The sequence below is a fragment of the Anomaloglossus baeobatrachus genome, chromosome 2 (genome assembly GCF_048569485.1).
Source record: "Anomaloglossus baeobatrachus isolate aAnoBae1 chromosome 2, aAnoBae1.hap1, whole genome shotgun sequence".
In the NCBI taxonomy this organism is placed as follows: Eukaryota; Metazoa; Chordata; class Amphibia; order Anura; family Aromobatidae; genus Anomaloglossus; species Anomaloglossus baeobatrachus.
The window spans coordinates 422,505,891-422,521,493 of NC_134354.1; the positions used below are offsets into that span (position 1 = coordinate 422,505,891).

General features: G+C 44.1%; 1 protein-coding gene across 1 annotated transcript in view; it reads right to left on the reverse strand.

Moving 5' to 3' along the window:
- Positions 1-1,006: 1,006 nt before the first annotated feature.
- The window catches only part of RNF19B (ring finger protein 19B), a 48,383-nt gene continuing 33,786 nt past the window's right edge, over positions 1,007-15,603 (reverse strand). Inside the window, exon 9 of the mRNA XM_075336180.1 lies at positions 1,007-3,000. Within this exon, the coding sequence (XP_075192295.1) occupies positions 2,607-3,000 (394 nt within the window). The 3' untranslated portion in view covers positions 1,007-2,606. The remainder of the gene's footprint in view (positions 3,001-15,603) is intronic.

Below are 15,603 nucleotides of genomic sequence, written 5' to 3' on the forward strand. Positions count from 1 at the left end.
TCATGGGTGCTGGCAGAGTAATATTGGTCCGAGTGGAATGTGATGTTTTATCGCATTCCACTCGCTCCGATTTTCATGCCGTGTGTCTTAGGCCTAACATTAGTTCATACTTGTCTTATAGGATGCAGATTCTCCAGGATCACTAGCATCCTGAAATTTGAGCCCTGTTGAAATTGTGACATGAAGAAAGGCATAAATGTCACAAATCTGGTGGAGTTGTCCATGAAAACATGTTTATGACAGAGGTAATAACTTTCAGTACCCAAATAACAAGGATGACCAACCCAAAATGCACCAGAAGCACTCTCCTGATAAGCTAACTTAGAAAAGGTAGAGAAAAATGTCTGCTTGGCTTTGGAAAAGCTCCCAACCTTCAAAGAATGGTCTGATGAACTGTCTCTCATAAGTAGAATTTATTTACTAATAGTCGCCACCCCTGCAGCCATTGACAAATGTAATATCTGGAAGATCGGAAAAAATTTCAATACACCAAATACTAAACACATGACCCCAAATGAAACCGTATAAATTGGTGGATACCTTCTCCATGCTTTGAAATCACTATCAGTCTTGTGCACTTTTGGTCAGGTTCCTCAATCAATAGGCGGTGTAAAATCCTCTACAATACCCCCTTTACATCTCTGTTATTCATGTGGTTGCATGGTTTCCTCCAGCTTCTTCGGAGATACTGATAGGGAATTTAGAGAGATTGTGACCCCAATGTATGTAGAGCACTATGGAAATTATTGGTGCTATATAAAATGAATAAATATACATGAATGTGTACAACATTGGTCAATTTGCCGACCATCTGCAGTCTTATGTGCACGGACCAAAATACATTAATCTGAACATAGCATAGAAGGTTTTTCAGTCTATTTATTCAGAACTTGAAAATGGTGAATAATCGAAATTAAAATTCATTTTTATACAGCGATTATGCTTTGTTTTTAGAAAACTTGAACAAGGAATGATGCAAATAAATACATTCTCGGTAGCATCGTAGTATATGTCAGTGCTATTTATTAGCCATTATTTATACAATTATACAACTCTTAATAGTCCTGTTTTATAGGCCATAAAGTGATATGAACAAATCTGTTTAGATGGATTGAGAAAGTCAGATTTCTTCAGCAGCGTATCCTCGAAATACAATCAATGCATGATTCATTTATTGTTTTTATGAAGGTTTATATGCAAAGTGTTTTATGGGACATGTTTTACTCTATCATTTCTAGATTCTTAATTAACATTATAAATTATCTTAAGTTTACAGAAATAGATCAAATGGGTTCCAATAAATCGTACCCAATTTAAGCCTAAATATAAATATTTACGATGGCAACAATGTACAAGCATATTAACTATTATACTGGAAACCCTGCAAATGTGTTATACAATCAAAATTGTGAGAATTATTTTTTCTTAACTGCATATTTATCTACATTCGCGATCTCTAGAAAGAAGATCACATACTAAAGAGAGGATTATCATTCACTAGCATGTTGGAAAGAATTCTGCCTTGGAATAGCCAAAAAGGTTTGTTAAAGAGGTTGTCCAGGCATATAATATTTAGGACCCATCCTTGAAAGGATCATAAATTCAAGATCAACAGAGGTCCTAAAGCTGGCATCCCCACGAATGGCCGTCATTAGTTGTATTTAAACATTGAATTGTACTGCCAATAATCTCCTATTCAAGAGAACAGATGTTGAGTGCTCAGCAATCGCTGCTACACATTGAATGGAGCTGTACTATTCAACTTTGTTCATTACATCCGGCCATTAGCAGAACTAATAACAGGTGGTCAGTGGGGTGCAGAATCTAAAGAATATCAATATCATATGCCCAAATAACCCCCTTAAGATGCAAAATGTAATAAGTGTCGTGTACACTTAATCTTTTCCAAAATTATTTTCCTCAGTTGCAGACATAAAATGAAACATTGACCCATATTTGATGAATCTGTATGGATTGGCATTTGCTGTATGCATCTGTGTTACCAAACTAGCACAGAAGAGATCCAAAGCTACCCATTCAGTTTATTGGACATTACTCAGGGTTTTCAAGTACATCAGATGTAAACATCACGTCCTACAGTACAACACCTGCAACCTCAAGAAGAAAATTGTGAATTTAGTAGCTTTTCTTTATTAAGGTTTTATTTTTTATTTTTTAAATCAACAATTCCTTACAAAGGAAACAAAGAGAAAAAGAAAAATCTGATTCACCAAATCCCTGTTAAAACGTTCCACAGAACCAAATTACTTCTCTATACATCCAAAGTCAATAAATTAAAAAGAATTTACAGGAGCGAGACACAGGCCTTTCACAGTGACGGGCAGAACAGTGGAATATAAAGGTCCAAGACAAAAGCATTTGTGGCGAATGGCGGGGCTGTGCACCAACGGGCTCTCCAACAGCAGAATGACAACTGCCCCTTAGGCTTCATTCCCACCTTCAAATGAATGGTTGCTGCGACTTCTTGCCACAAACAGGATGGGATCCCGTAAGAGGATCTCCGACTGGCTGACCATTCACACAGAGGTGTTAAGCCTTTTAAGGGAGAAATTAGAAATCTGAGGCAAGTAAAGCAGCATCTTCCTTCACACTCTCACCTCTATAAATTCCAGTTTGGAGAGGCCTTCCTCCCGTGCACACAGCCCTTCCTGCTGTGCACACATGCGAGGAGGAGGGCTCTCGTGACGCTGTTCAGGAGGAGATGGAGGAAGGACATGGGGAGAATCATACTCCTCTGACGCCAAGTCAGGCACATCATCGGATTGAGCATCAGAACTTTCCAGGTCACTGCGGATACTCTCAGGTTGTGCTAAAGTGATGTCCCGAGTAGTCACTTGGCCCCTGCAAGCATCATCTTCCTCCCCCTCTACAAGAGGAGCACCAGCATTTAAAGATTCCTCTGTGCTGCTTTCACTCATCAGCTGGTATCGAGAAGGCTTGGCTTCTATATGAACTTGGATTTCCAGATTATTGACCTCCCTATTAGGAAGCAAACAGAGGGAAGCTCAAGAACAGGCAGAACACAGGTGTCAGGCATTCATGACTTATCACCAAGACACTCCCCCCCCCCCCCAACCCCCTCCTCCCATAATGTAAAAGGTGAGAAAAATTCACTAGATGAATGAGAACAAAAAGAAGCAAAGCTGCTAGTGCAGAGCGGACATGCTGCCATTCACTGTATTTATTTACCGTATATTAGCTATTGTAAAAAAAATTTAAAAAAAAAAAAACAGACGTTTGTGCAAAGAAGAGGCGAACATTTTGCTCCATTTTCCGTGACCCGTAGCATGCTCATTTTTTGGGATCTATGGCTCAGTGATTGCTTATTTTTTGCGTCTTGAGCTGATATTTTTAATGGTACCATTAAAAAAAAAAAAAAAAAAAAAAGTAATTTTGGCGTCTGGATTTTCTTTGCCGCTGCACCATTTACTGATCAGATGAATTGATTTTATATTTTGATAGATCAGGCATTTCTGAACACGGCGATACTAATGTGTGTATTTTTTTTAACCCTTTAATTTTTAAAGTGGCGAATGGGGGGGGGGGGGGTGATTTGAACTTTTAGGTTTTATATTTTTTTTTTGTTTTAAATTCTACTAGTTCTCCTAGGGGACTATAAGGATCAGCAGTCTGATCGCTTGGTCATTTCTGTTGATCACAGCTGCACAGCTGAGACCAGCAAATATGCTCATCTCCCGTCTCACACAGCACTCGGCCGGGTAAAACAGGAAATGAGTCATGATAGCTACAGGAGTCTTCACAGGACCCTGTGCTTCCATGGCAACCATTGGCTCCATGTGATCATGACACGTGACTTCCGATGGCGGCCGGTGAGTAAAGCTTTACCGCAAATTAAATGGCCCTGTAACATTTTGACAGCGCCATTTAAGGGGTTTACAAGAACAAGATTGCGAGGTACATATGTAAGCTGTACAGACAGGTGACGCGTGTGGATTGTCGCAGACTGCCTGCAGCAGCCGGTGGGGATTAACACTAAAATATATAAAAAAAAAAATGCACATTATTTTGACAATCGATGCAAATTTGGTGCAGAAATTTCTGCAATCAAATGCTCAACACGTGCACACAGCCTAACTATTTCTACATGTGCACTTATGACTGGGTCTATTTTTTCCCCATCAGTGGTTGTTTTTTTCATTTCTCTGCTGAAGTGGTGCTTTAAATCTAATCTAAAGGGTACTTTACATGCTGCGACATCGCTAGCGATGTGAAATTCTAAATCGCAAGTGCGATCTTTTGAGATCGCACATGCGTAAAATGATGTGCGCTCTCGAAAGATCGCACTTGCGATCTAGAATTTCACATTGCTAACGAGATCGCTAGCGATGTCGCAGCATGTAAAGTAGCCTTAAGTCTCCGATCTTATACTCACAGTCTGGCATTTTCATCTCCTATCACCACCACTTCCGCTGGTCTACTGTGATTTGCTGGCAGCTTCTGTGTTTCATGGAGTGTGCTGGAGGTCATTCTTCAATACAACTCTGAGAGCCCCATCCTGGCTCTCCTAGACTTGCACTGAGTGTTTGTGATGTAACTTATGACTCCCAGCCAGTCAAAAGTGTCATCAGTAAAAGTTGAAGATGCCAGATTGGGGTGGGGGGGAAAAGCGTGTAAAACCGGGGGACAGTGACCTTAAAAAGGTAAAATCACTACACCAGCACTGAAAATACCCAAAAACCGCTGGAGTGGTGCTTTAAGGAGCATTTCCTACTGACATATCTGCCATGTCATAACAGTCATTCCTTATAGCTATGTTTTACAAATAGGAGTGATACATTGTAACTGATCAGATGTACAAGCTTTAGGCTAGTTTCACACTTGCGTTGGGTTGAATCCGCTGGGTCCGTTGCTGCGTCGTTTTGACGCATCCGTTATTTTTGTGGTGTCAACGGATGCAACGGGTCCGTTATTTCACAGGAATCCGTTAGCTGATTCCTGTGAAATAACGGACCATTGCATCCGTTTGGCGTCCGTCTAACGGAATCAGTCGGCTCTGTTTTATTTCTTTTTTCATTCTGTGCATGCTCAGTATAAATTAGCGGAATCCAGCAGCGGATTCCGTTGTTAAGCACTTAGCAACGGAATCCGCTACCATAGGGAACCATTATAAATTTTAACGGAACCAACAGAATCCATTGGTTGGCGTCATTTTGACACAAGCATTTAACGTTACATACTGCGTTGCTTCCGCTTGGCGGAAGCAACGGAGCATCGGCCAATGGAAGCAACGCAGGTACTTTTGGCACAATCCGTCATCAATGCAAGTCTATGGGAAACAACGGAATCTGTTAACTGATTCCGCTGTTTCCCAAGACAGCGGATTGCGCCAAAAAAAACCCAAAAAAACAATGCAAGTGTGAAAGTACCCTTATAGAAAAACAACCCTGCAATGAAAAGGGTTTTTGTTACCAAACAAAAATGCATGATAACCCAGGTGTATTGTAAGATCATAAACAATATTATAATCACTAGGAAACTTTGTAACCTGCTAACCGGGGAGCTCAGGGGAGTTAGAAGTCCCTGCTGCCTGTGCCAATATAAAAGCTTTCCCGACAGTAAATGGAGCCATTCTGAAAATAACGATTACATAAAGCTTTATTTAAAGCTTTAATACAACGCCGCTTACATTAGGTTTGTACAGATTGTGGTCCCTAGCTAGTACAACAATACTGGGAAGGTTTCGCTGTACTGGGAGCAATTGTGCCATAATAAATCCTCACTATATTCTTCAGTGAGAACTGAAGTTTTTCATAAAAAAAAAAAATAAAGACTTATCATTTCACTAAAAAACCCTAAAAACCTGACCAGCTTCTACGCTTATCTAATTGCCGCTGCTCCCCAGATTATTCCATTATTGATGGTTTGGTTTTTTCCTTAATCCACCATATGGCAGATTAAAGAAAATATGTTAGTATTATTATTAAATAATAATAAATAATAAACAGGGGAACAGCAAGAGTAAAGTAAGAACAAAAACTGGCCACATTTTCATCTTTTACTCTTTAAGGATTTTTAACAGATTTCACTGTCCCATCGATCAGCATGGTGGCAACTAACTGAGTATGGCAACCATGACTTTCATTAATTAGCCAGAGGGGAAGTGTTGCATAGAATGGGTGACATCCATGTACATTACAGGACCAGCCTCTCAAATTCAATAGGAAATGTGTAATGGTTTATTTACCCTGCAGAAAATACAGCACTTAGCTGCCACTTTACTTAGTCTCCTCCATCAGTTTCACAGTGGGAATTGGAAGGTCTTGCGTTTTGTAGTATCTTGGGCAAACCTAGGCGAACTGTAGCATGAACATACAGTACAATTAAGCTAGCTACTAGAGCCAGTCTGATCAGGGAACATGGCGCTTAGGGGTTTATTTACTGTATTGTTTAAAGAGTAACAGTCATAGTAATTTTTATTCCATATATCAGTAGTATCCATGAATATAAACAAATGTGTAATATATAATATCAGATGAATTTGCTTCTTTCTCTCCCAGAATTGATCAGTCATTATCAACATTATCAATTCTGGGGTAAAATCTGTGTTCAGTGAGGAGTTTCCCATTACGAAGATAGGAGATGGGAGTGTTACTGATGAGATTCTATGATGATGGGGAAGAGGGAGGAGCTAAAGGCAGAGCTCCGCCCCCTCTTCTATCTACATAAATTTCTCATCAGTAACAGCTGCCATCTCCTATCTCAGTAATGGGAAAGTCCTCACTGAACACAGATTTTACCCCAGAATTGAGCATGTTGATAATGACTGATCAATTCTGGGAGAGAAAGAAGCAAATTCATCTGATATTATATATTACAGTTCCTTATTTTCATCTGCACTGAGTTATGAAATAAAAATTAAAAAAAACGACAGTTACTCTAACCCCTTCACGACCAATGACATACTTATACATCATTGGTCATGTATGGCCCTTTAAAGCGGGCTGATGCTGCAAGCTCACAATATTCCACGCACATGTCTGCTGATCAGACCAGCAGACATGTGCAGCTAAGGGCCGTATCACACATCCGGCACACTCCAGTACAGTGTAATACAGTTCAATGGCATTGCGGCAACCTCCGGTCACATGATAGCATGTGACCGGAGGTTGCCGCGATGCGATTGTACTGTATTGCACTGCACTGCAGTTTGCAGTCTCCGGCAATCTGGCAACATGTTGGATGCGTGAAATGGCCCTAACAGGCGCTGGTGGAGCAGAGATCCTCTCGCGCCTGTTAACTAGTTGGATCACGCTGTCAAATTCTGACAGCGTAATCTAACGCATTTCTGCGGGGGTGCAGATGGGTTGTCATAACACGCGGTCAGCTGATGACCCCTGTTGCGGTCATGACTCACTCCTGTAAAAGCAGGCAGAGTGCTTGAATTCACAAGAGATCAGCATTTCTGCTTTTTAGTTTGATGCTTCAGCATTGATCAGCAGAAGCAACCAGACAGTAAAGGCATAAAATCCCCCAAGGGGACTGCTAAAAAATAAAAATTTCTAAAAATCTTAACGTTCAAATCAACCCCTTTTTGCCCCATTGAAACTAAAAACAAAAAATTACATTAAGTATCGCCAAGTTTAGAAATGCCCGATCAAATAAATAAAATCAATTAATTTGATCGGTAAAAGGCCTGGCGCAAAAAAAAAAAAAAGTCAAAGTTGGGGGGGGGGGGGTGTTTGGGTTGCCACAACATTGCATTAAAAAGCAATAGCAGGTGATCAAAACATTGTATCTCATTAAAGACATCAGCTCAGGGTGCAAAAAATAATCCATTACTGAGGCTCAGATCCCAAAAAAATGAGAATGCTGCGGGTCTTGGAAAATGGCAACAGAAGAGCAATTTTAGTCATTTTTTTTTCCAAACTTTAGAATTTCTTTTCACCACTTAGAAAGCAGTAAAACTATAGATGTTTCTACGAACTTGTACTGACCTGAGGAGTCATATTGCTAGGTCAGTTTTAAAAAATAGTGAACACTAAAACCCTAAAACAATTATGGATTTCAACTTTTTTTTGCAATTTCACTGCATGTGGAATTTGTTTTCACATTGTCCAGAATAATGGGGCAGAATGAGTGGTTTTATTCAAAAGTACACCTCATCCCACTAACGCAAGCCCTCATATGACTATATTGATGGGGGGGTATGTTGGGGGAGAAAAGTTATGGCTCTTGGAAGAAGGGGGGGTATAATTGAAAATAAAGTCGCCCTGGGGTGAAAGGGTTACCACAGCATTTGCAATTTTTTAGCAACATGAATAATCTATTGAAGAACAAGTCTTATCAAAATTTTTAATTTTGGAACATCTATGTACTTATGCAACAGTGTGTAAGTGTATTACATGTGCTATAGGGGTCTCAAATTTGGCTGAGTATAAGGGTCGCACATAGAAAAAAAAAAAAACATTGGGGGGGAAGGCACATTCTTTGCTGGACCCAGTGACATTTTTTAGTAATCGCATATTTTTTTTCTCTCCACCTTAGGATCACGTTTTTTTATTATAACAAATGTGCACGTTTTCATTTCAATTTATATACTGTATAAAAAAGTTTTTTTAAATGGGAAAAGAAAAAAGTCTCTATTTTGAATTTTTTTTTTCCTACATTTTATCCCCCTCTTGTAAGAAATATGGTTTTACAATTACAGTGGTACCTTGGATTAGGAACATACTTGGTTCCGGGAGTGTGCTCTTAAACCCCTTCACCCCCGGCCACTAAAACACCCTAATGCCCGGGCCATTTTTTGCAACTCTGACCAGTGTCACTGAAAGGTTATAACTCTGGAACGCTTCAACGGATCCCGGCGATTCTGACATTGTTTTTTCGTGACATATTTTACTTCATGATAGTGGTAAATTTAGGCCGATATTTTTTGCGTTTGTGAAAATTTCAGAAATTTGGCGAAAATTTTGCAATTTTTAAACTTTCAAATTTTATGCCTATAAATCCGAGAGTTATGTCACACCTAGTTACTAAATAGCATTTCCCACATGTCTTTTACATCAGCGCAATTTTCAAAACATTTTTTTTTCGTTAGGAAGTTAGAAGGGGTCAGTTCATCAGCAATTTCTCATTTTTCCAACAAAATTTACAAAACCATTTTTTTTTTGGGACCACCTCACATTTGAAGTGACTTTGAGAGGCCGAGGTGACAGAAAATACCCAAAAGTGACCCCATTCTAAAATCTGCACCCCTCACACTGCTCAAAACCACATCCAAGAAGTTTATTAACCCTTTAGGTGCTTCACAGGAACCAAAGCCATGTGGAAGGAAAAAAAAATTGAAAGTGCACCATACAATTTATTGTGCAATTTCTTCAGAGTATGAAAATACCCCATATGTGGTAAAAATCAATTGTTTGGGTGTACGGCAGAGCTCGGAAGGCAAGGAGCGCCATTCAAATTTTTAAATGCAAAATTAGCTGGACTCATTAGCGGACGCCATGTCGAATTTGGAGACCCCATATATAATATATATAATTTTTTTTTTTCCCACAAAAACTGTTACTGAACCAGGTAGTTTTTTTTCACAAGGGTATCAGAAAAAAATGCACCATAAAACATATTGTGCAAGTTCTCCTGAGTACACAGATACCTCATATGCCGTGGAAAGTTATTGTTTGGGCGCATGGCGGGGCTCAGTTATAATCAAGGTTGGAATCATTAGCGGACGTCATGTTGCGTTTGGAGACCCCCTGAGGTGCTTAAACAGTTGAGCTCCCCCATAAGTGACACCATTTTGGAAACTAGACCCCCCAAAGAATTTATCTAGATGTTTGGTGAGCTCCTTAAACCCCCCAGGGGCTCCACAGAAGGTGGTAACGTTGAGCCGCGAAAAAAATTTTTTAACCATTGTACAAGGGTATCAGGAAAAAATGCACCATAAAATGTTTTGTGCAGAGTACACAGATACCTCATATGTGGTGGAAATAAATTGTTTGGGCGCACGGCAGGGCTTGGAAGAGAAGGAGCGCCATTTGACTTTTCAAATGCACAGACGCCGAGCATCACAGATCGGCTGCTGCAGGACGCACAGACGGATGAGATGCAAAAAGCGACCGGGATGCGGGGGGGGGGGGGGAACAATTTTCAGCGAGACCTGTTATTATGTGCATCACTGATCAGCGCTCGGTCGCTGCAGGACTCACACGGATGAAGTGCAAAAAAAAAAAAGTCACGCCGAAAATTGAGCACGGATGTAGATACGTTATCTGCATCACTGATCAGCGCTCGTCGGGACGCGCAGACGAATGAGATGTAAAAAGGGACAGGGGATACACAAAAAAAAACAAGTTATACTCAGTACCCAGAGGATTAGCAGGAGAATCCCTGACCAGAGGAGCTGCAGGAGGCATGGAAGGCAGCAAGAGGACAGCTTCTTACAGGAGCAGCAGGCAGGAAGTTGGACAGCTTATGTCTGAAGACCCAGTGATGGAGACAGATGTGATTGGACCAATAAAGATCTGACGACACCGTGATAGCAGGTAGGGGGACGTGAGACAAACAGCAGATTGTGAAGGGGAGGAAGGGGGGGGGGTTGACCGGAGAAGCAGAGGCAGAAGAATGTAGCAGAATAGACATCGCGTGGGGGGCACAGCGGCAGGGGCATCACGGGAGCGCGCAGGGGCATCACGGGAGCGCACAATACTCACAGGGGGAGTAGGAGCGGCAACCAGAAAGCAGCAGCAGTACCAACCGGTTCACGCCGCAGACATGCTGGGGGGGGGGGGGCTCACCAGGTCACCTCCAGATCAGACCGCCCCACTGTACGCTGATTGGAGCGATCGTGCTACGGCTCGCAATCGCTCCAATCAGTGCTGCAGCGGCACCATGTTTGATCTCCTGTTATGATCTGCTGCAGCACCTCATAGCAGGGTCTCACAGGATCGCACTGATTCAGGCATTGTTTTAGCCGAAACCAGTGCGATCGATGTGGTTGGTGGTTCAGATTTTAACACCCAAATCACAACGATAGTTGTCGATGGGGAGGTGGCGATGCCACCCCCCCTGGGGTCAAGCAAAGATCCCCTGCTGTAAGAAACAGCAGGGGACATCATTTGAAAGCCGTTGCTATGGCCACGGCAATCAAATGAACTTTAGGCAGTAAAATTACGTCCCTGGTCGTTAAGTCACGTAAAAATAGGACGTAACTTTACTGCCTGCGGTTGTGAAGGGGCTAAACTAAGTAACTTAAAGCGAATTTTCCCATAGGCAATAATTGAAAACATACAATTCGATCCACAACCCAAATATTTATACAAACTTATTACAGTATAACAAAATAATGTACTGTATTCATATAAAATTACACAGTACAGGAAAGAAGGGAATTTTGTTTACTTACCGTAAATTCCTTTTCTTCTAGCTCCAATTGGGAGACCCAGACAGTGGGTGTATAGCTACTGCCCTCTGGAGGCCGCACAAAGAACTACACTTAAAAGTGTAAGGCCCCTCCCCTTCTGGCTATACACCCTCCCGTAGGAGTACAGATTCCTCAGTTTTAGTACCAAAGCAAGAAGGAGGAAAGCCAATAACAGTTTCAAAAACAAATTCAATCCGATAACACGATCGGAGAACTTAAGAAACAACATGAACAACATGTGCACCCGAAAAACGAAACCCTAAGAACAAATAGGGCGGGTGCTGGGTCTCCCAATTGGAGCTAGAAGAAAAGGAATTTACGGTAAGTAAACAAAATTCCCTTCTTCTTTTTCGCTCCTAATTGGGAGACCCAGACAGTGGGACGTCCAAAAGCAGTCCCTGGGTGGGTAAAAAGATACCACATGAACGGGCTGTCAGACAGCCTCTTCCTACAGGTGGGCCACCGCCGCCTGAAGGACCTGTCTACCTAGGCTGGCATCTGCCGAAGCGTAGGTATGCACTTGATAGTGTTTGGTAAACGTGTGCAGACTCGACCAGGTAGCCGCTTGGCACACTTGCTGAGCCGTAGCCTGATGCCGCAATGCCCAGGACGCACCCACGGCTCTGGTAGAATGGGCCTTCAGTCCAGATGGAATCGGAAGCCCAGCAGAACGGTATGTGTGAAGAATTGGTTCCTTGATCCACCGCGCCAGGGTGGATTTGGAAGCTTGCGATCCCTTATGCTGACCAGCGACTAGGACAAAGAGCGCATCAGAACGGCGTAGAGCCGCCGTGCGAGAAATGTAAATCCTGAGTGCTCTCACCAGGTCCAACAGATGTAAACCCTTTTCAAATTGGTGAACTGGATGCGGACACAAAGATGGTAAAGTGATATCCTGATTGAGATGAAAGGAAGAAACCACCTTGGGAGAAAACTCTGGAATTGGACGCAGTACTATCTTGTCTTGGTGAAACACCAGGAAGGGAGATTTGCAAGATAACGCCGCTAGCTCGGACACTCTTCGAAGAGACGTGACCGCCACAAGAAAAACTACCTTTTGTGAAAGCCGAGAAAGGGGAACCTCTTTCAAAGGCTCGAAAGGCGGCTTCTGGAGAGCAATGAGAACCTTGTTCAGATCCCAGGGTTCCAATGGCCGTCTGTAAGGAGGAACGATATGACAAACTCCTTGGAGAAACGTGCGTACTTTAGAAAGCTGTGCCAAGCGCTTCTGAAAGAATACGGATAGCGCGGAGACTTGACCCTTAAGCGAGCTAAGCGACAAACCTTTTTCCAACCCAGACTGCAGGAAGGAAAGAAAAATTGGCAATGCAAATGGCCAGGGAGAAAACCCTTGAGCCAAGCACCACGCTAAGAATATCTTCCACGTTCTGTGATAGATCTTAGCAGAGGATGGTTTTCTAGCCTGTCTCATTGTGGCAACAACTTCATGAGATAAACCTGAGGCCGCTAGGATCCAGGACTCAATGGCCACACAGTCAGGTTCAGGGCCGCAGAATTCAGATGGAAAAACGGCCCTTGAGACAGCAAATCTGGACGGTCTGGTAGTGTCCACGGTTGGCCTACCGTGAGATGCCACAGATCCGGGTACCACGACCTTCTTGGCCAATCTGGAGCGGCGAGTATGGCTCGATGGCAGTCGGACCTGATTTTCCGGAGAACTCTGGGTAACAATGCTAGAGGTGGGAACACATAGGGGAGTCGGAATTGCGACCAATCCTGAACCAAGGCGTCTGCCGCCAGTGCTCGGTGATCGTGAGACCGTGCCATGAAAACTGGGACCTTGTTGTTGTGCCGTGACGCCATCAGATCGACGTCCGGCGTCCCCCAGCGGCAACAGATCTGCTGAAACACGTCCGGGTGAAGGGACCATTCTCCTGCGTCCATGCCCTGGCGACTGAGAAAGTCTGCTTCCCAGTTTTCCACGCCTGGGATGTGAACTGCGGATATGGTGGACGCTCTGCTTTCCACCCACGTCAAAATCCGTTGGACTTCTTGAAAAGCTTGGCGACTGCGTGTTCCCCCTTGGTGGTTGATGTACGCCACCGCCGTGGAATTGTCCGACTGAATCCGAATCTGCTTGCCTTCCAGCCATTGTTGGAAGGCTCGCAGGGCAAGATAGATTGCTCTGATTTCCAGAACATTGATCTGCAGGGTGGACTCTTCCAGAGTCCACATCCCCTGAGCCCTGTGGTGGAGATACACCGCTCCCCACCCTGATAGGCTCGCATCCGTCGTGACCACTGCCCAGGACGGGGGAAGGAACGACTTTCCCTGTGACAATGAGGTGGGGAGAAGCCACCAACGCAGAGAGTCCTTGGCAGTCTGAGAGAGGGAGACAGTCCTGTCGAGGGACGTCGATTTCCCGTCCCATTGGCGTAGAATGTCCCATTGTAGAGGGCGCAGATGAAACTGCGCGAACGGGACTGCCTCCATTGCTGCTACCATCTTTCCTAGGAAATGCATGAGGCGCCTCAGTGAGTGCGACTGGCTCTGAAGGAGAGATTGCACTCCAGTCCGTAGCGAGCACTGCTTGTCCAGTGGAAGCTTCACTATCGCTGAGAGAGTATGAAACTCCATGCCAAGATAAGTCAGAGATTGGGTCGGGGTTAGATGAGACTTTGGAAAGTTGATAATCCACCCGAAACTCTGGAGAGTGTCTAGTGCCACCTTCAGACTGTGCTGGCATGCCTCTTGAGAGGGTGCCTTTATAAGCAGGTCGTCTAGATACGGGATGACCGAGTGACCCTGCGAGTGCAGAACAGCTACTACTGCTGCCATGACCTTGGTGAAGACCCGGGGGGCTGTTGCCAGACCGAAAGGTAACGCTACGAACTGCAGGTGTTCGTCGTGTATGACGAAGCGTAGGAAACGCTGATGCTCTGGTGCGATCGGCACGTGGAGATACGCATCCTTGATATCTATTGATGCTAGAAAATCTCCTTGAGACATTGAGGCTATGACGGAGCGTAGGGATTCCATCCGGAACCTCCTGACTTTTACGTGTCTGTTGAGCAACTTTAGATCCAGGACGGGCCGATACGATCCGTCCTTTTTTGGGACCACAAACAGATTGGAGTAAAAACCGTGACCTTGTTCCTGAAGAGGGACGGAGGTCACCACTCCTTCCGCCTTTAGAGCGGCCACCGCCTGCAACAGAGCATCGGCTCGGTCTGGTGGTGGAGAAGTTCTGAAGAAACGAGTTGGCGGACGAGAACTGAACTCTATCCTGTACCCGTGAGACAGAATATCCCTCACCCAACGGTCTTTGACCTGTGACAGCCAGATGTCGCCAAAGTGGGAAAGCCTCCCACCGACCGCGGGTGTGGGAATCGGAGACCGCAAGTCAGGAGGACGCCGTCTTGGCAACGGTTCCTCCGGCTGTCCTTTTTGGGCGTGACTGAGACCTCCAAGAATCTGAGCGTCTCTGGTCTTTTTGAGTCTTTTTTGACGAGGCGAATTGGGACCTGCCCGGTCCTCGAAAGGACCGATAACCAGACTGACCCTTCCTCTGTTGGGGTCTGTTTTGTCTGTGTTGCGGTAAGGATGAGTCCTTACCCTTGGAGTGTTTGATGATTTCATCCAAACGCTCTCCAAACAATCGGTCACGAGAAAAAGGCAAATTGGTTAAGCACTTCTTGGAATGAGAATCTGCTTTCCAATGTCTCAACCACAGGGCCCTACGCAAAACAACGGAGTTGGCTGACGCCACTGCCGTGCGGCTTGTAGCGTCAAGAACAGCATTAATCGCGTACGACGCGAATGCCGCCATTTGCGAGGTCAATGGTGCTACCTGCGGGGCAAATGCACGTGTGACGGAGTCAACTCGCGCAAGCCCGGCTGAGATAGCTTGGAGTGCCCATACGGCTGCAAAAGAAGGCGCTAATGACGCTCCAATCGCTTCATAGATGGATTTCAGCCAGAGCTCCATCTGCCTGTCAGTGGCATCTTTAAGTGCCGCTCCATCTTCAACTGCAACCAAGGATCTAGCTGCAAGCCTGGAAATTGGAGGATCCACTTTTGGACACTGGGTCCAACCCTTGACCACCTCAGGGGGAAAAGGATAGCGTGTATCTTTAAGCCGTTTAGGAAAACGCCTTTCAGGATAAGCGTGGGGTTTCTGGATTGCGTCTCTAAAGTCAGCGTGGTCCAGAAAAGTGCTTAAAGTACGCTTAGGGTAT